Genomic DNA, 21833 nt, shown 5'->3' with positions numbered 1-21833 from the left:
CACAAGGAAAAAACTATTTGTAACCTCTGCTTTCAGAAGTGACATTGGTGTTTTTGTTATTATAGCACAATGTTTGGGCAATGCCTTTGAAAGCATTCTCCTTTTTTTTCAGAAAATGGGTTACTTAATATACTTTGAAAACCCAGCCTTTAAAATTTTTCACCTTAGCCCCTGTGGTGACCCTAAATCAGTAGCTACACCTGAAGATTTAAATGTGGTGCACATTTATGTCATTCTTCTCTCCCTGCTCTCTGTTCTCACTTCATCTGATTATTTCAGAAAGTTATATGGACTCCTTTAAGTCTTTTCAGTCCTTCCCTTTTGTCTATTTCCATGGAAAGGAAGGTCAACTAGCAGCAGCCACAGTGTGCAGCACCCACGGTGCTTGGTGCAGTTGGAGCTGATGCTTTCCTGTCGCTCCTGTTCCCAGTGCAGTACCAGAGTGTGCTCTGAGCCACACCCCTGCCACTCACAGCTCATTTGAGCTCTTGTGGGTGCACAGAAGTCAAGTGATGGCTTGAAGACAGGCTTAAAGGTTCCCATCTGAGTCACCCTGAAAGACTATAGGAGAGAGTATTTTTCCCAGATTCTTTTCCCACTAAACTTGCTTTCCCCCGTGCCTTTCCCACTTCTGTTTAGAGGCTGGTTTTGTCCTAAGGATGTGCTGCTGCCCCTTGTTGTTATGACTGCAGAATGATGAACAGAGCTGGAATACGTAACCAGTCTTTGTTTGTATGAAAGACACTGGGAATAAAACTAATTACAGCTGCATTATTAAAGCACGGTTACCACTAGCTTTGCAGGCAGTCTACTGAGGCTCTGTGAACATCTGTGTGTGTTTGAACGGCATACCTGGCATTAGAGAGGAGGATTTTATTTTTATTTAGTGGTGGTTTTCACAAGAACAAAGAACTGAGTTCTTCCACCTCTCTTGGCCATGGGAAAGGTTGATTTCCCCTAATCTAGCCATGGGAAGGGTGACTGTCTGGGCATTTTCACAGGATGACTTGGCCCCTTTCAGGTTGTTGTATCTTCATGCTCATGTTCCAGCAGTCACTGTCCCATTGCCACACTTGCGCTGATGAAGATCTCATGAGATCTCACTGAAAATAAATTTTGGGTTGTTTGTTTTTAAGTTTATTAGCTGGTTCAGTTCCTCAGCCTGGACAGCTGCCCAATCTTCAGCTGTTGCTGCCAGCATGAAAGCAGGTGTGCCAGCAGGGGCAGGGAATGCGAGAGCCTTTTCAGCACCTGCACAGACTTCCACGGGTTTACGCTGGCTCTGAGCCTGCACTCTGTAGCAGATGGAGTGAATCATCTGGTCACAGTGCCTCTCCCCATCTATCAGCTAGAGAAGGCATCTACACAGTTATCATCTTACAGATGATCCCTAACTTTGAGGTTGCTAAGTTAGGCTAAGATAAAGCTTCCCACCAACCTAGGTATGTTTTCATGCAAGCAGATATCCTTGGTGGATTAGAGTCTTTGAAGGGATAGAAGTGCTTCTACCTTAATTTCCCCAAGTCACAGTCAAAATTTGAGTTAGTATTGGTAAGTCGCTTGGGCACTGAAAGTTCAGAAGAACATCAGTCATTTTCTTGCTAAAGGTCACTTGGAACAGGATCTGATGAGTAAATCACATCATGTAAATGCAAATACATGGTTCTGACGTGGTGGATAAAGCAAAATACAGAAAAGCTATTTTAAGTACACACCATACTGTGTTTTAACTGTATGACAGTAGGACCCTGTAGTAAAACAACAGCATGCAGTGAAGTGGGTCTTGGCCAGTGTGCATTTGCTTAATAGCGAAAAAACATTTAGCTGTGTAATGCAACAGTGATTTTTGGATAGTTTTGATTGATGTTTAGTATATGGTTGAAATGGTTTTGATGTTTATGTATGTGTATCTTGCCATAAAGTACTATGCTGTTGGGTAAAAGAAGTAAAGCAACCTGCACTGAGAAACAAAGACTCTGGAAGGATCCTGGGCTTGTATGCCCAAACCAGTAAAATAATGAATTACTGGCATAAAGTGTGTTGTGAACAATGGAGAAATAATACACGTTTATTCTCTTTTTCTAGGTGTTCATCTTTACTACGTCGGTGGGGAGGTTTATGCCGAATGTGTCAGTGACAGCAGTATTTTTGTGCAAAGCCGCAACTGTAACTACCAGCATGGTTTTCACCCAGCCACTGTCTGCAAGATCCCCAGTGGCTGCAGCCTGAAGATCTTCAACAACCAGCTCTTTGCCCAGCTGCTTGCCCAGTCAGTCAATCATGGTTTTGAAGTGGTGTATGAGCTGACCAAGATGTGTACTATTCGAATGAGCTTTGTTAAAGTAAGGATTCTTTGCTTTCCCTTGCATCCCTGCTAGCTTTGGTGCAAAACTAGATCCCATCAAATCCATTCCAAGTGGGGATTTAGATACCCAGCTTTTGAATGGCAATTCAGACAGCCTGTTTTCCAGTATTGCCTTAAACTTACAGGTGGTCAAAATCATTAGCTTTTGTGACCAACCTGAAAATCTCTTAGATTACAAAATTTAGGTATTTCATAGGCTCTCTGTGGAAAATAGGCAGAGAATAGGCAGGTGTTTCCCCACTGATTGTTCAAAAAGTTCAACTCAGAAGGGGTTAGCAACATATAAATGTTGTAGCACATATCTTAGGCAGTTGTGATCTCTCCTGTTGTTGCTGGTGTGCAATAGAGCTTGATAGAGCCAGAGATCTGAAAAGAATGCCCTTTTGTCTCTAGGCTGATTTAAGTCTTATCAGTACGACCGACTGGTATATATGGTCTCAATCAAGAAACACTGGGTCCTTTTCATCCCTCACTGAGCTTGCAGATAATTGTTGTTGTTTGGCATCTGCCTGATCCCTGGCAAAAGATTGTCTTACTTTCTGATGACATTCACTCTGGCCAGCCACACAACCAGAAGGGCTTCTTGCAAGCAGAATAAAAAATCCAAAAGAACATCTGACCTTCCCCCTGTTATTTGGAAGAGACAGGAGGCCACCAAAGCCATTACTGTTCTGATGTCCTTCATATCCGAATTCCACAGTCTGACTGCTCTGTGTGAAATCTATCAGTCTTTGTGTGACTTTCTCAAATCTTCTGAATGGCCTTCTCACCAGAAAGAGATCTCTCGACTCCTTTTAGCACTTAGGATTTACTTACGTGCCTGTTGCAGCACCTAACCCCCAAAGAATGACGAGTATTTCTAGACAGTTTCCAGATGATGCTAGACCAACTTGCTATAGTGCTGCTGGGGAGAGCTGGCAGCAATGCTGAGCCTGCAGACTAGAGCAGTTGCACCATTAGGAGCCAGTGGTCCTGCTAGGAACCATAAAAATGGCTTGAGTATGTTCCTTTGTCTTGCAGGTTTGTTTCTATACAAATTACTGAATTGAGATAATTGAATTTACATCTAAGACACCAAAAAATTGCTTGAGACTTGAGCCCAGTTTCCTTATGTTCTGCAGAGCCAATGAGTTGAGTCCCACATATCTTTCTGGTCTGACTTTTTCTAGCCATCCTTGGGGACCCTCTTCTTAAGTCTCTGAGAGCATTAAGAGTGCTCTGTAACTTCTCCCAAGAGTCCAAGCCAAAATATCCATGCCCATGCCCATGTTGGTGCTTTGTTCTTGGGAAGGAATTGACATTTTGCTCACACGCAAGCATTAGGGAAAAAAAAGAAAGCAAGAAACCCAACAAACAGCATTTTCTTTAATGGAAGACATGAATGGGCACGTTGTTTGTAAAGGCAGTGTAGCCAGTTACACAATATTTTCATTATCTCAGCAACTCGAGGTCAGGCTCTTTGATGTGTTATCTGCCTCCATGCCCAGCATGGCAGCAGAAATGGTGCTGTTGATGCACTATATAATGCTGCTGCCATATTATCACCTTGCTTTGTTGAAATAATGGTAGCTATTATAGTGCCTCAGGCACCAGAGGGCCAGTGCAAGGAGTTATTTTAAACTCTTTCCCATGACGTCTGGAAAATTGCTATGCAAATCTCATCTAGGCTCTTTCTTCCTGGCCTGCAAATACTCTTTCTTGTACTCAGTCTTCCCAAAATATTTACCTCCAAATATGTGAGCCCTCCTGTCTTCAGTCTGGAGTCAGGAGTGACCCTGGGTGTTAGGGACACAGTGCCCAGAGGGCCATCTTGTCTGTCAGAGCCACATTCCAAGAGAACCCTTGGGTGCAGGGCAGTGCTGTGGCTTCCCTGCTGACTTGAGTCCAGATACTGCTGGTCACCTACAGCCCACAGGGCAAGGGGAACCAAAGGGCTGGAGACCCTGCCTCTGACCCCACCAATGCTTGAGCTCAAGGGAGGTAGGGATGGGTAAGGGACCAAGACATGAGAAACTTGCCAGGACCGTGCCACCTTCTGGATGCGGGGCATGGGACAGAGGGGGGGGGAAGGTCTTGTCCCCTCTGATGTCCTTTTTGTGCCCAGCACACAAGCAGCTGGGAGGAGCTCAAATGTGGGTATATCATCAGTGAGAACAGCTTCCATCCACTGAGCACTGCTGATAACCAAAGCAGGATGGCTCTTGTCACCTCTCCACAGCTGAGGCAGCTGAAGCACAAAGGGAAGAGATGGAGAGTTTCTCCAAGCTGAGTTCTGAACCCAGCACAATCCCTCCCTCGTTCCCCCAGGTCTTGAGGCTAAGGGGAATACCCAGCAGACTTGAAAGTTCAGCACTCTGGGACATGGAGCCTAGGCTGGAGAGAGCTGTTGCCCACAGGAGGTGGGAAGTGTTGGCAGGAGCAGCAGGACCCATGGGGGTACCAGTATCCTCTTCCCACCCTCTGTGCAAAACACCACTGCAGCTTTGTGAGTTTACTCACTTTATTCCCTCATTAAGAGAACTCCAGCTCCGAGCTCCTTTCAGCCTTGGGGTGAAGGAGGCTACCTGTAACCCAAGAATGATATACAGGGAGAACCAGGGTCCTTGCCCTCCTGGCATTTCCCCTGGGGGTGCTCCAGCCAGAGATAGCATCACTGGGAGTGTTTGGGAGTTGCCAGCAGAGGGAGATGGCCAGCTGCCTGCCAGGCTCCCCCAAATCTGGCACGTTGTGCTTGAATCCTGTAATTGTTGTTCCTCTGGATTTTCTGTCCTGCCTGTCAGCAAGGTGCACCAGCTTCTCTGACATTTGCTCTCCTGGCTCTGTATCTTCACTGCAGTTGAGTACTTGTGACTTCACCATCTCAGAAGTCTGACTGTGCTGGCATTTTATGTAATCATTTACAGAACATCAATCCGAGGTTCTGTGACCACAGGCCCTTTCTAGTCTGATAAATGCTGTGCAGTTCAGAAAAATGCTGCCTGTTTGGAAGTACTCTTTGGGCTTTGGTGGGTCCATATCTTACTCTTCTGCTTTCCTTCCCCTTTTCTTCATTAATTAACATGGATTGTATCCAGACCATTTATGGTGACATCTCATTTTCGTGTTGATCCTAGTTTTCCAGCTATCATCTAAAGAGTGGCCTCTAGCAGCCTCAGTTGTCTGAACTGCTCAGCACTCTAAAATTTTGGTGACTTTGGCAGCCCATCAGTCTTAATATACATCCATGTCCTTTTTTCAAAACAAGAATACCAACCTGCCTGACTATCATAATGACAGGTACGACTCAGTGTCTGATCAGCATCCCACAAATGAAGATCCTCATCCTGTAGTGGGACCATGTTTTGCACATTGCCCTATGGAAATCTGAGTTCAGTTCTGCCAGTGAGACAGCTGCTGAGCTGCAAGGCTGCGGGCTGTGACTCGCATGCCTTGTGTTGCTGTGACATCAGGCTGCCTGCTTAGCACTGCTTAGACACCGTGCCTGCTTGAATCATAGAATAAGCTGAGTTGGAAGGGGTTCATGAGGATCATCCAGTCCAGCTCCTGGCCCTGCACAGCACCATCCCCAAGAGTCGCACTGTGTGTCCACAAGCATTGCCTGAATGCTTCTTGAACTCTGTCACTCTGGTGCTGTGACCACTTCCCTGGGGAGCCTGTTCCAGTGCCCAACCATCCACTGGAAGAAAAGCCTTTTCCTAACTTAAACCTGCCCCTTGAGGCATGGGTACTTCAGGTTTTCTTTTCTCCTTGCCAGCACCCCATCCTCATCTTCTCTCAGATACTTCATATCCCTTATCTTCCCCAAAAGAGCTGGAGAAATTACTTCCCACAGCAGACAGCCGGGAACTCCTGTTGGGAAAGAGGACATGTTCAAGGATAGAAAACCTATGGAAAATATTTATACATAGGCTAAGTATGGTACATAGGAACTGCTGGAAGTTTCCAGAGGTTTAGATAAATATCTAGAAATTCTAAGGCCTCAGACTCACAGGATGAATCTCTACCAATACATGAAGCACTGCCCAGGAACATTCCCAGTTCCTGTTAATGAAAGAGTCCGGCCTGCTTTTTTGTCTGTGCCAGACAGCAGTCTGCCAGACTTTCCTGGGCATGTCTCTGGGAGGCAAACAACAGGGACCATTCCCCATGGGCTGTTTGCAGGCAGCCAAGCTTGGAAACAGGCCTTTCCATGCCAGTTATTCTCAGCACCTGGAAGTGTGACTGAGATTTTTAATTTAATAGCATAGAGTCCCTGGTAATTATGATAACAGTGACCTTAAAAAGGAGCAAAGTTTCTAGAGAAAATTATCCTTAGGATAAAGCATTAAATCTTGGGAACTCGGGTGGTGGACTATCTGTAGTTGTGTTAGACTATCAGCACGGGAGTTGTGATTTAATGTTTTGGGTGTTTTTTTTTAAAAAAAACCACCTCACTTTTTGGTCCTTTTATAGGGCTGGGGAGCAGAGTATCATCGCCAAGATGTTACAAGCACGCCCTGCTGGATTGAGATCCACCTGCATGGACCATTGCAATGGCTGGATAAGGTGCTGACACAGATGGGCTCACCTCACAACCCCATCTCCTCAGTCTCTTAAGATTCATCTCTAGAATTCCCTTAGGATGGATGCTATTGCAGGCAGTGGCTTATAGAATTCCCATGAACAGAAGCTTCTCTATGTAGATGTATGTAGATGTAAATATATCTATACATAGTCTACTCTTTTTTTTTTTGTTTTGTTTTGTGGTTTCTAGTTACTCTGATGCCAGTACAGTAAGTTTAGAAATTCAGGTATAGCATATCTGTTCTCTAGTACAAAATAAGCCAAATTCCTGCAAAAGTGTCAAACATTTCCTGTGAGCAATCTTCATTCCCCAGCCAAGCCAGTAAATGGTGCAAATTCCCAGCACTTTCACATGGGTTCAGAAACCTGGCTATAGCTGTTCCTAGTAGGTGAAATTCACCCCTCTGCAGGCAACCAGAGTCAGATCTCTGTGCCATTTGTATTCATCTTACATCCTGATTTCAAGTCCAGAAGAGGACCTTAGGTGGTGCACAGGACTTACGCTCAGAGATGACTTTTATCTAGTGATCTGAAGGACTAAACTGCAACTCCAGTCTGTCTCCCTACTGCAAAGCACGATGGGACAACAAATCCTCTGAGGAGCTGAGGCACATCCATCTCTCCTGGGATTTGTCAGGAGGAGAGACCCCTCGGGACGTGTTCAGCACAGGAGCCTTATCAGAGCATTCTGGACAACCTGAGTAGTCTGATACTGTTCACACGGTAGGGTACGGTACTGCTGCACTGAAAAGCAACAAACTCCTAAGAAAAAAATAATAATTGAAATATCTGCCTATGAGTTAAAAAAACTAATTAACTTCCAGTGCTTTTTTGCAAAGTACATACATACTTGCATATGTATCTGGCATGTAAACTGAATCCTATCCCTTCTACAGTATTGATGTAGTTTGTTTTAAAGTTAGGACTGTCTGTATTTAGACTGCTGTGCTGATATCAAGGGTACATCAAAAAGGGACTTGAACTGTGGTTCAGAAAAGGGAAATTAGGTGTGCACTGAAGAAGCAAATAATTACTTTATCATTCATCTTGGGAACAGAAAACCCCACACTCAAAGGATGCCTAAGGCATCACAATGAGAAGGAGATGGGAGACAGCCATGTCCATCCCCTGTGCTGGGCCAGTCCTTGGGATGTGACTGCATTGCTTGGGTCTGACTGAGAGGGCTTTCCTGCCAGTCACTCCATACATCCCCATGGATGGTTTCTCAGATACAGGCTTCATCATTTGCTGAGCTTTTGCCTTGCCTGCAAAGGATGGTGAGGCACTGCAAGCCACAAACAAGTGAAAAGTGAATCTATGTGCAGAACCTTGATCTTCAAGGTTACCGTTCCTTCTGTAAGCAGGGAAATCTATTGTCCATACCCTAATCCCACCCTTGCAAAATGCTGTTCACTTGGAAATTTTTTCTAAGGAGACAGGTGAAACTCTTACTACATTTTGATGGTCTTTCCTTTTGTTGAATGAGTCAAGTATTATTTCTTTCCAGGCATAACAGTCCACTGAAAATTGTTTTTATTTAAGTGTTAGAAAGAGTGATAACTTCTCCAATCTCATTCCTCCATAGAAATCAGCAGAAGTATCATGAGGAAAAAAAAATGTTTGTCAGGATATTTCTTTTCTTCTCACACAGTATCTGGTGCTACACATTTTGCTGCATAATTAGAAGAGGACACCTGAAATTTTCAGCGGTAGCACATATGCAAAAGGAAATAACATTCACTGGAAAGACAGTGAGTAAACTAACAGTGTTACTTCATTTGAATGCATCTTCAGCCACCTACAGAATTAGCAGGACACAGAAGGATAAATTACTGTTAAGTTTGAGCAGTAATAGCAAGTCGTATAGGAAATTTGTAAGTGAGATTCTGTCACCATTTGACATCAGCAGTGTCACTGTGAGATAGGAAAACCTTTACAGTCTCTTGAAGCAATGAAATCCAATAATAATAATAATATACAGAAATTCCAAGTGTGCCATTTACTGTTTAGCAGACTTCAGAGACATCAGTTTGGAAAAATGCATTTTCCTCAGCTTCCTCTGTCATCAGTGAGCAGGTACTGGTAACATATTTTTTAGCGTGTTTATTGCTCCTCTTCTCCAGCTGCACCTTTGCTCGAGGATGAGCACCTTTTGATTTTGCTCATTCCTTTTTTTTCTTAGCAGCTAAGGACAGAGGAAATCACCTCTCCTGTCCAGGATCTAGCTCTGTACCTTATCCTAGATTCTTCCTTGCCTTTTAGGCTGAAACCTCCTTCCCTTCTAAAATAGAGAGAAGCCCAGGAGTTCCTTTTAGACATTCCCAGCATTGTCATCTTCCTCACAGAGAGCAAAAAGAGATGTTCTGAGGTGCATCTGCTCTTGGGCAGCTCCAGAACTCAGTTTTCTGTCCGTTCAGCAGAGGAAAATTGGATGGCCAGTGAAGAGAAGCAGCTTCTTCTGGGGCATTATTTGTTTCATCACAAGGTATTTCAAATAGGTGAAATACACTGTGCTCTGAGCATGCTTGTGTCTTCCCACTGAGTGTAAGGGGAACTCAGGGTCACTAGCTCAAATGCAGACTGCTACACGGGATATATCCGAAAATAGATGAGGGGAACCCTAATGAAGATGTGGTGGCTTTCCCAGCCTAGTAACGATGCTTTCTCAGTTTGTTTTGTTTAAATGGAAAGTGGTCAATTCAGAGCAGTTTTTCCTTTCCTTTATGTCTAAGTTTACAGTAATCACTTTTTAAATAGGATTTGGCTTCCATGCAGTCCATACATGTATCACATTTAAGGTAGTCACCTTAATACTGTCTTACTAATAGGAAAAGAGGCATTTCTGGAGCACGATTCCTCTGACACATTTAAAACATCTGTATTAGGATGAGATGAATTTCAGCAAATTTAACTATTTGCTGAAAATTGGATCAAAGCACTCAATTCTGGGCAATTCTGGCAACAGCCATCTCAGTTTTTAGCCTTTGGGAAGGCTGATACCACTGTGTCAGTTGTTTCCTATTTTGGTGGTTTCTGGGGGCTTAGCCCACTGTGTAAGATGCTGTGCAAGCGACACAGAAGCTGACAGCTCTTCCCCAAAGCCCACAGTACATGGGAGAAGTGGTACCAGTGGATGAGGCAAACAAGTAAATAAGATGACCCCTGCCCAGATGCAGAGATGAAAAGTAAGGCTAATAAACCATTTATTTCTCTTTCTTTTTGAACAAAGTTTCTTTTACAAGCTTCTCTAGTATACATGAATGGAAATTTGGTAAAAATTCAGGTTTCTTACAATTTACAGCAATTTGTAATCTCTTTGTATCTCTAATGTCTCCCTACTTTGGAAGGAGATAATTTCTGCTGAAATGTTTTCATGAACCTTTAAAAGCAGTAGTCAATTTAAGGTCTTTAAATGTACTACTCATTAATACTTAAGCTTTGGAGATAGTCTTCCTGAGAGATTTAAAACCACTTACAGGGAGACTACTTAGTTGAAGGCAGATTTTTAAAATATATTTTTTTGAGTCATCAACAGTTCATAGCCTCTTAAAAGTTTCTGTGGAGGAGTACCATGCATCAGCAGGCGGCAATGGGAGTCTGATGAGGCAGAGGCATAAAGCACATTCAGCATGGTACGTAGACCACTTGTTTTCCTATTAAACAGTCAAGAGAAGATGACTTTAGTTGCTGCCAGCTCTTCAGCAGCACCGGTATTAACGTGCCATTCGCACCCAAAGGTGACAGGAGCAAATCTCAAACCCTGACTGCCTGGAGCCATTCCATGGCAGTGCTGCTTGGGTGGCTCAGTCCCATCCCCTTACCCTGGAAAAGCTGCCCAGGTACGGCACAGCAGTGGCTGTAGCATTCTGAAGTGCAGCACGTGCTTTCCCTCCCCGTCAGCAGCTACGCCACCAACGCCTTTTCTCCTCATCAGAACGCTTTGCTGAGCTCAGTCTGACAGATAATGTATCAGAAACATAAAGGGGAACTGTGGCCTGAAGTAACATCACCTGGAGCTGAGGAAATCTCTTCCATGTCTCCAGCAGGCACTATGTTAAGACTTTCACTATCCTGAGCAGCCTTCTCCAAGCAGTCCCCATCCTGAGCAGGGTGTCAGACTTGATTCCACACTGAGATCCCTTCCAGTATACATTATCCTCTGGGTCTCAGTGGATCTCTCTGGAGATTCAGTGATAAGTGGTTGCCACGGGAAGAAGCTCTCTGTTAGCAGCAGTTTCAGGATGAAACGTTTCTCTTTAGCTATTTCGCATTAATGTTCCCTCAGCATAAAATCAACACTCCAAACATCTCTCGCTGTAAACGTCATCTTCACCACACCCCTCTTAAAATGCAGAAAACAAGGCATTTGTGACTGTAACCTTATCTAATCTGGCCTTGTTCTTCCTGGTTTAGAACACCCACCTTTGTCTATCAGCTCTACAAATCAATCTCACCAGTGACTAAGGAGTTGCACAAACAGCTGGATTTACAGAGGCAGCTCAGGCAGAGACTGTTTGCTTCTTGACTGGATGGAAACAATTTATAAAGAAGCCTGATCAAAATTAGGAACTTTGAAGGGGTCTCAAGAATAAGACTAATTTTCTTGGATCAAGTCTGCTCTGGTGAAACTGTAACTTTTAGGAATACTTTAGCACTACATGGTGTTCAGCAATGGAAAGAAACATTACATCCTCTGCACTATTTGTCTCTTTCCTTGGCTCCCCATAACCTAACTTAGTACAGCCAAAATCAAACACACACAAAAAAAGATTGAGTCATAAGGTAGAGTAATTAAATACCATTTTTCAAAGTTGAGAAGTGCTTCCCAAAATGTAGATTAATATCACCGGAAGGCCATGTAGTTACAGGACAAGGGGGTAACGGCTTTAACTGAAAGAAGGTAGTTTTAGTTAAGATATTTGGCAGAAATTCTTTACTGTGAGGGTGGGAAGATACTGGCACAGGAAAAGCTGTCCCAGAGAAGTTGTGGGTGCCCCATCCCCAGAAATGTTCAAGGTTGGATGGGTCTTTGAGTAACCTGGTCTTGAGGACAGTGTCCCTGCCGACTTCGGGTGAGGGAAGCCAAGTAGACAATCAATGTGACCGGTAAGCAAGCTTCGTTTATTAGCAATACAAAGGCACTTATATAGTGTGAAAGTATACATGCTTATCAGTTCTTTAATTGGTTTAAACTTACAAAGGCGCATTCTTACTTCTACATAATTGGGTTAGATAAAAGACTACATTTGGCAAGCTTTATGTTTTGTCTTGAGAGATCAAAGTTTTTCCTCCCTTCTCATGGTCAACACATCTTTATCAGAACAGCACTGTACCTCCTAAAAACTCCCTTTTTGTTCTCAGGCCTGTTTCTCACACAGACATTTCTCATGGAGGCTTTTTCTCATGCAGGCCTTTACTTGCAGGCTCTTGCTTGTACAGTTCTGTTATTAATTTGTTCCCTTTATCAATAATCCATGTCCCTGATCCTCTAATCATTCTGCAACATGTCCCTGCCCATGGCAGGAGGTTGGGACTTGATGATCTTTAAAGGTCACTTCCAACCCAAAGTATTTGATGATGATGATGTCCCAGGTGCTTGCCAAGCCAAAGGCAAGACTTCCCTGCTCTGGAGAAACCTGGAGGTTTCTTGACTGTTACTTGAACATCTGAACCCAAGCCCTTCTGAGTGAGTGGAGACCCCACTGAAGGGGCTGAGAAAATTTTTATAGAGGATTTACAGTTCATGGGTGTTTCAGTAGCCAGAAATGCACTGAGATGATGAAGAGACTGAGGAGGATGGAGCCTACAACCAGATAAGCTCAGTGGTCATTGCTGGAGGTATCAAGGCAGTACATGCTCGGGCAGCCACTGTGTTCACTAGAGCTTTTTACATTCACATCTGAACTAATCATTAAGACCTGTTTTAGGAACAGCTTGAAGTACCACAATCCTTTCTCGGGTTCTTCCCGTACACCCAGCCTGGGAGAGTGTGCCAGCTTCCTGATTAGGCCATTTGATGTATTGGGGAAAATGGTGTCACATGTGATCCAGAGAGTAAGCTCTGATTGGATCTGGAAAAGACACTTGGAAGATTACCCTCTGCCCTGCTGCAAGACTAATGAGGAGCTCAGCTTTGGGGCAACTGTTCAAGGACACTATAAGCACATCCAGTGTGTATTCCTCAAAGAAAGATGCAATCTGAACAGAAACTGCACAACTGAAAGACATGGACTATATACAGAGAGAGCATCTACCTGGGAATTGTGATAAACCAGCTCATTTCAAGGTAAGGGGGGAAATTGCAGTACCCAAAGGAAAATAGTCAGCAGGAACCTTCCTGAGGACTCCTGACTATGAAGTCACATTTTTAACAGTACATAAGGATGGACAAGTGTGCTTCACAAAGACCAACTAAGAGGTCAAGTTACCATGAAAAAAGAACTTGAGAGAGTTGGTCCCATCTTGCAGCAGGGAGAAAGATTCTATGAGACTTTAGATCTGTGAATAAAAAACTTTTCAACCTGGAAGCTTCATTGCAGCCACTGAAACAGGGCTTGTTCCTCACAGCAGCTCCAGGAGTACCTTTCTGGAAGATATAGGAAGCCTGAGTCAGTATTTAGTCTTTGCTCAGCTGAGAGAAATCACTTGGTGTCTCTAGTGCAGACAGATGCTTCTGCATGTTGGGGACCAGCACAGAACATAGCCTTTGGTTTGCACCCATCATCTACCCATAGGAAGCTCCAGAAGAGCCAGGAACAGCCAGAATTCTGTTATGTGTTCACCCCAGGGCTTTCCAGACACCTTGCCCAGGCGTGCCTTACATTACATTGCCATACTGATGCCACACTTCCCTGCCAGGGAGATGAGGCACATGAGAATCCTAGCAAGAGGACACCTCCACCTGTACCTGGGCCATGCTTGCAAACTTGGTGCCTGTACAGATAACAAATCTAATTTGCAGGCCATGTCTCTTACACAAGGTAGGCATAACCACTATGTCCTCCAGAGTCAGCTACTCTTCCATTACACTCAATGTGAACATTTGCAGCTAATTGTGAACACATTTTAGATCTCCAGTCATAGTGTTTTTATTATCCATGGATGCTGCTATTTTATATTCTGTGATAGTATTCAAATAATATTGCATATGAATAGCATAGGGTGAAATAGACCAACCAGTTAATAATTTTAAATACAGACCTCATCAGCAAAGAAAAGCTAGAAAAAACTTGGTAAAATCTGATCCCTTGCACTTTCACAGTAGTGAGCGAGCACATCATATTTCAAAGTGGTTTATTTGATGCTAAAGTGTGTGTTGTCTTATTAATTCACAGTTATGTTCATGAGAAGCTTTGCAAACAAGACAGCAAGGGAACAAACATAATGATGAGCAGAGATAATGCACATTCAGATAAAATTTCTTCACTTACTCAAGCAATTGGAGTTTTTAATTATTTATTATACTTTTAAAATACAAGTTAAATGTACCACAGCCTGCTTTCTGCAGATAAGCCAGTGTTAGCAATTTAAACCTTCATTTCATATCACCTCTGTGATATAAATGGGGTTGAGAAGTAAGACAAGAAAGTGAAGAAACAGACTTTTTTGTGTGGATCAATGAAGCCATAAAGTTGCAAAGCTCTATGAAAGGGGCTAAAATGGTGGATTTGAGCAAGGTATGTTAACTATGGGGTTGTGTTAACTATGAGCTATCAGTCTGGTGAGAAAAGCACTGTGAATCATCCATAACAGAGTCACTTATGTCTATGAATAATTCTGCCCTCTGTTTTCCATCAGAAGCAAAGCAAAACATCTGCACTATCCAAGTATTACTCAAGGTTTGTGATATTCTGTAAACCAGCGTAGGTTGCTGTATAAAGAACAATACTTGGGCTCTTGCCTCTCGAGAATGAAAAATCTCAGACGTAGCTTCAGGAGTGCGAGAGATCTGGGCAGCTCTGAGTCCTCCAACCAGCCCCAGAGTACTCTATTCCATGCTGTGTCATACCAAGAAGGACACATACCAACTGCTAACCAAGGGGACATTTTCACAAGCATTCCTCCTGCTGCATTTGATTTGAGGCATTCTGAAGACAACACATTTAGTCTGAACAATACACTTTTTAACGCACTCCACTTCCTTTGGCTGGAATTATTCTATTGTAAAAGGGATTATTCACGTCTTGTGTTTTACTGTTAATAAAGATATTTCTGTTTTAAGAGCTCCTTCCCTTGTTGTCTCCTATTCTTCTCTTTGAAAGAGATTGGCCCTGGAAAGCTGTAGATCCCAGTCTGACCACAAGTGACTTTGGGAACTGGAGCATTTAGAAAGCCTTAATTCATACAAATCAGTCTTAGGCAAGAGGAATCAGTAATTGCACTAAGTGAGTAATGGGATGCTCGACACAAGAAAATGTATTGAAGATTAGCACAGCATAAAATCTCGATGTACAGGATATAAATCCCTCACTGTCCTGTGGTAGATTTAATGATTTAAGAGGATGGTTCAGTTTTCTTGTGACGGGGACAGGTCTGATCTGACAGGCAGTCAATGAGCAGTGATGCTGCTGTTACAGAAGCCTTCCCTCTACACCAGGCTGACATTAGTGGAAAGACTTGCAGCTGCATGGTTCTCAAACTGCTCAAGGACCATGAGAGATACAGTAAGAATGTACTCTTACAGAAGCATAATGTTTTCATCTTCCTAAAATTCAGATTTTGTTCTGCAATAACAGAAGGGAGTAGACAACATACCGGGCCTCGCAGCCACACAGACACTGCTGGCTTGGCAATCCCATCCGACCTTCTGCCCGAACAGGAGAGCACTGCTACCAGCACATCTCCCAGTGTCTGCACCAGCCTGATGGTGCTGCTATCACAGACCACCAAAAATACAGGATAGGTGAGCTGCACTCTACTGAACATCTCTGTGCACAGCTTCAGCAACTTCCATTTGTTTTGACATAAACAACTTGTTCAGCATTGTCTTAACAGACACTTCCTGTGCCAATTTTCTACCCTGTGGGTTTGGGTTTTTTAAAACGTTAATCAGATCTGTCCAGCCAAATGAGCTGTTCACTTTTCATAAATTGGCCATTTAAAGCAAAATCAAATACATTATTCTACAATTTTTGCCAATTATGTTATCACACGTATTCTTACACACTGAAAAGTAACCTGATTTTACTTAAAGCTAAAATAACATGTGATAACAAGACCTTGGAACACAAAATGCCATCTAGTCAGAACTGGCTGATTTAACATAGGAAGAAACCCCATACAAATTTAACAAAACAAAAAAGAACCGATTTTTTTTTAAAGAAAAAACAAAGATTTTACTCAAGTATTGGTCCAGAACTGTTTACACAAAGTATTTCAAGTTCTTTTTTAAAGAACAACTTGCACAATGTTAAATACAATAAATCCCTACATAACAAGTTTTGTACATACAAAAAGCACAGCTTGTAAAAATCTGTAAGACTAACAAACACTCCTGAAGAGATATTATTTAGTGGATCAAACTGCTGCAATATAAAAGTAGTACTTGATAATAAGCACCTAACCCATTTGGATAACCTCTATTCAGAAATGTGGCTTAATACAAAACTTTTATTATAAACAAAACATGGGATTTAACGTATAATACAGTGTTTGGATTCTTATCACAATCAATTGCAAGTTCATTTTAATTGGCTGAAAACCTGTAAACTTTAGCACTGTAGCTATTAGAGATCTGTTGTCTTAAAAGAACTTTAATGATACCTTTTTGAGAAGAAAAATACTAGGTTTTGAATTATTTACTATTATGAGTTAAAAGCTTTAAAATTTAATTTAGTCAACTAAAAATTAGTGGTATTCTAATCTGTAATTAAGTTAATATGTCACATATAAGAAGTTCAAATAACTCCATATAACAAGGTCCAACTTCCAGTTTCATACTTTTCACCTAATACTTTTTAAAGCTTTTTGTCATTTATCACTTTAGAACTTTTAAATGCAAATTCTTTTACATGCTATGCACAATGAAGCATTTCAAACCTACTCAACTTGCAGGTAATGAACAAATCACCTACTTCTACTTTTCTGAACCACTGGATTGACTTCTTGATGGCATGTTGTCTTTGCCTTTAGTGCAAGATTCTACTGGACATAAATTTCTCATATCCCTGAGCAATTGCTGTTAGGTAATGCCACTGGACTGGTTCACAACATCCACAGAAAGTAACTGACTTCCATCAATGATTGTCATCAAAGACAACTGTACATGTTTATCTAGAAAAATGTTAATTTAATGACGACTTTGGTAGCAAAAGGGTGTAAAGCTAAACATTGCTACCATAAACAAATTTTTATTAACAAATTAAACATTAAAATGAAGGCTTAGAAAATTGAAAACACTTCTCCAGATTTGCATACACCACCAAGCTGAGTGGTGCAGTTGACACACCGGAAGGAGAGGATGCCATGCAGAGGGCCTCACTGTGTGGGGCAATAAAGCAGAAGACCTGATTGAGAAGGGAAAAAGAAGATTCATTCAGATTCTTCTGAAATCTGGGTTTGCCATAAAGAAAAGCAAGGTCAAGGGACCTGCGCAGGAGATTCAGTTCTTGAGAGTAAAATAGCAGGATGGACACCATCATGGGTGTGGCTGGCAAAATAGCAACTATGTCTCCACCAGCTCAGAGGGAAACACAAGCTCTGCTAGTCCTTGTGGGGTTCTGGAGAATGCATATTCCAGGTTATTGTGGGCTTGTGAGCCCCACCCTCTACCGAGTGATCCAGAAGAAGAAATATTTTGAGTGGGGCCTTGAGAAACAGGCTGTTGAGCAAACAAAAAAGAAAAGAGCTCCTGTGGTAGCTCTTGGACCTGTTTGGACAGAACCAGCGGTGCAAAATATCCTCTCCACTGCAGCTGGGAAGCGTGGTGTCACCTGGAGCCTCTGGCAAAGAACTTCAGGAGAAACCTGAGGTCAGCTATTAGTGGTTTGGTGCTGCGATTATCAAGGATCAGAGACCCCACTACACTCCAGCCGAAAAAGAGGTATCAGCAGTAATAGGAGAAACGGGTGTCTATGTCTTCACAAACAACTAGATACCCTGAAAGAACCAGATTCTAGAAGAATGGGTGTGGGGGTATATATTGGAGGGGATACATGTAGTAGGCAGATTGGGAAGGCTATACCTTCCTAGTACTTCAGCCAATGGGGAAAGGGGGAGGGCAACATGTGGTCGGGAGGCTGCATTCTCCAAAAACTTAAGAGACCCCACCCCACAGGGGTATGCCCCAATGGACTCTCCCTTTATTCCAATAAAGTTGATTTCTGTAGGACTCCTCTGTCTCCTTTGTGGACACTGGCCTTTGTTTTCTGCACAGCAGCCTATGAAGGGGTTCAGGCTGCCTCAGAAGTTGTTGGGACAGAAGCACATCTCCTCTTAGCTCCACGATTGCCTGTGCTACACTGGATGTTCAAAGGAAACATCCCCTCAACCGATCACACAGCCAGCGCTACATGGACTAAGAGGGTAGCATTGATTACATGAGCTCAGTTGGGAATTCTGGAAGAAATCATGGACTGGCCAGAAGGCAGAGAGCATTGGGGCACTGCCAGAGAAGGAGACTTGTGCACAAGAAGCACCCCCACACAATGAGTTACCAGAACGTGTAAGAGGCTATGCCCAGTTTACTGATGGATCCTGCTGTGTGGCAGGAAACCATCACAGGTGGACGAGTCATTGAGGCTGCTGAAGAAGAAGGCAAGTCAAGCCAATCTGCAGAAGTGAAAGCCATCCAACTAGCCCTAGAGATTGCTGAACAAGAAAAGTGGCCTGTACTCTATACTGACTCCTGGATGATGGCTAATGCCCTATGGAGGTGGCAGCAGCAATGGAAGAAGACCAATTGGCAACCTAGGGATAAACCCCATCTGGGCTGGACTGCACCTGCAATGGGGCAGAACATCAGTGCACAGGTGACAAACATGACTGGAAACGTACATCAGGTAGATGTTCTCATGCCCAAAAACTGTGCCACTGAAGAACATTGAAACAATGCACAGGCAGATAAGGCTGCCAAAACTGAATTAACACAGGTGGACTTGGACTGGAAGGGTGAGCTATTTATAACCCAATGGGGCCATGAAACATCAGTTGTAACAGATGATGCCTATAGATTTTTGCATTTTTTCTTTTATCTGTTCTCTGTATTCCTTACACATATATATTTGTAGCTTTGTAGCTTCTTATCGTAGCTTAACTTCAGCATTTTCCTAGGCAGAAGGACAAAACAAATTTCAGGACCCCTATTCTATCTTGGTTCTCCCTGGCTACCAAGGTTGAAAACAGCTCTTTGAGACACATCTTCATAAACAAAGTGCAGCTAGTACCAAGGGGGGGGCTCCAGAAAAGGGCTGAACCAGAAGGGGGAATTACCTCATCACCTGTGCTTCTAATTGGGAATTCTTGTCAAATATGCTAATTTGCTAAACTTGTAAAAACTGTTTTCAGCCCATGTGGGCAGGCTTTTGTGGACATTTTCCCTATCTGCTCCTGGAGCCCTCCAATAAAGACCAGCTTTTATATTACCTCCCATACTAATGTTGAGAGTGTGTTGCTTCATTTCTAGGTTGAGAAACATCACAGATAGATGGGCTCATCATTGAGGGGCGGACCTGACCATGGAGGCCATTGCACAGACCATTCGAGAATGAGAAGCACGTGCTGCAATCAACCAAGCCACAGAAGTAAACTTCCCCTGGAATAGACGGCTGTGGCTGGAGTTTCAATATGGTGAGGCCTGGCAGATAGACTATATTGGATCACTGCCATGGACACACCAAGACAAGCATTACATACTCACCATGGTAGAGGCAGCAACTGGCTGGCTGGCAACATAACCTGTAAACCATTGCCACTGCTTGAGACACCATCTCAGGTCTTGGAGACACATTTTGTGGCAACAGGGTACCCCAGAGAGAATGGAGTCAGACAATGGGACTAATTTTTGAAACAACCTTATAAACCCTTGGGTGAAGAAACATGGCATTGAGTGGATACATCACATCCCTTATCACCCATAAGCCTCTGGAAAGACTGAGAGGTATAATGGACTGCTGAAGACTATGTTAAGTGTTTGGTAATGGGGCATGGAAGGATTGGGATGCAAACTGAGCAGAAGCCACTTGGCTGGTTAACACTAGGGGATCTGTGAACCTCCCTGGTCCTGCCCAAATAAAATCCCTACACACAGGGGGAGGAGATAAGTCCCTGTACTACACATGGGAAGCGGCTGGCAAAATCAGGGTGGATTTCTCTCCCTGCAAGAAAAGTCAAACCCATTAATGGGATGTCTTTGCTCAAGTACCTGGGTGTTATTTGGTGGGTAATGCGGAAGGATGGGGATGTATGTTCCAAGGAGATTTAACCTTGGGGGGGGGGAAATAACTGTGGTGTAAGTTGTATGTTGCAAAAGTAAAGCAGCAAAAATGACATGAACTGATGAAGCGTGAAATTTTGTGAGTAACAAGCAGAGTGGGATGCACAGGACCATTGTTGGTGCCCAATAATCAAGTGTGCTCCTTCTCCTGTCCTGAGCACCCATCCTGACAGAATCAAGCTCAAGTCATGGCCTGGTTTTAGACATCTGGAGGGGTGGAGGACACTCTTGAAGTGGGAAAATAATACCTATCTTTAAAAGGACAGGTGATAGCAGTTAATGAAAATTTATAAATCTTCATGTCCAGCCAAGGTCACAGCCCCTCTGCTCTGGTGAGACCCCACCTGGAGGACCGCATCCAGTTCCAGAACTCATGACATAGAAAGGACATCCACCTGTTGCAGCAAATCCAGAAATGGCTCACAAGTTGATTAGAGAGATGGAAGACCTCTCCTTCGAGAAAAGGCTGAGAGAATTGGGATTGCTCAGCCTAGAAAAGAGGTGGCTTGCTGGTGACCTAACTGCGGCCTTCCATTACCTGAAAAGAGCCTACAGGAAAGATGGGAGAGGGACTTTTTACAAGGGCATGTAGTGACAGGGAGTGGGTTCACACTGAAAGAGAGTAGGTTTAGATTAGATATTAGGAAGAAATTCTTTACTGTGAGGGTAGTGAGGCACTCAAACAGATTGCTCAGAAAAGCTGGATATGTATGTCCCCTCCCTGGGAAGTGTTCAAGGCCAGGGTGGATGGAGCTCTGAGCAACCTGGTCTCATAAAAAGTGTCCCTGTTCACAGCACAGGAGTTGGAACTTGATGATCTTTCATTGCCCCTTCCAACTGTTGAGGAATACAGCTGGTGCAGGTAGCTGATTTGTAAACTGCAGTTAGAGATGCAGATTGAGCTCTGGGTGGGAGCCCAGACAGACCAGAGGCAGTGAACTGCCACCTCTTTGCATAACAAAAGGCATGAAGAGGAGCGGCTAGCCAGGTGAATGGACACAGCAACACAGCAGGAATGGAAGACTCAGAAGGGAAGACTCAAGAGGAAGAGCAAGACTTGCCTTAGACTGTGATGTGTAAAAGCCCAGGAGTTCCTTTGTTTGAGATCCCTCCTCAGAGGCACCAGCCCAGGCTGTTTCTGTGTTACTACACTGTTAATATAAATTGCTTTATGGAACAAGGTATCTGAGACCTGGGGTCAAACCAGTAAGGAAACCTGGTCTGACTCTGAGCCAGGTGCACAGGGAGTCAAGCGAGGCACCTGTCAGATCACTGGAGCTACCTGCAGTGAAGGAGTTTTGGTCCCAGAAATTAGTCTGGCACTGGGAGAGTGACTGTCAGAGAAGTCTCATGAAGGGTCACACTGGGAAGCTTCTGTAACACAACCCAGGCCATTCTATGACTTGCAGAGACACTCAAGCAGCTCAAAACCTCAAAAGTGCAAACAAGAAACAAATACATAACAACAGCGAC

At 43.4% G+C, this 21833-nt stretch overlaps 1 protein-coding gene across 1 annotated transcript in view; it reads left to right on the top strand.

Moving 5' to 3' along the window:
* SMAD9 (SMAD family member 9) overlaps positions 1 to 7805 on the top strand; it is a 36999-nt gene extending 29194 nt beyond the window's left edge. Inside the window, exons 6-7 of the mRNA XM_082279428.1 lie at positions 2086 to 2342; positions 6818 to 7805. Of these exons, the coding sequence (XP_082135554.1) occupies positions 2086 to 2342; positions 6818 to 6961 (401 nt within the window). The 3' untranslated portion in view covers positions 6962 to 7805. The remainder of the gene's footprint in view (positions 1 to 2085; positions 2343 to 6817) is intronic.
* Positions 7806 to 21833: the final 14028 nt, after the last annotated feature.

The sequence above is a fragment of the Coloeus monedula genome, assembly GCF_965178545.1.
Source record: "Coloeus monedula genome assembly, chromosome: 3".
Lineage (NCBI taxonomy): Eukaryota > Metazoa > Chordata > Aves > Passeriformes > Corvidae > Coloeus > Coloeus monedula.
The sequence above is the reverse complement of the archived record's forward strand: the minus strand, read 5'-3'. Positions and strand labels throughout refer to the sequence as shown.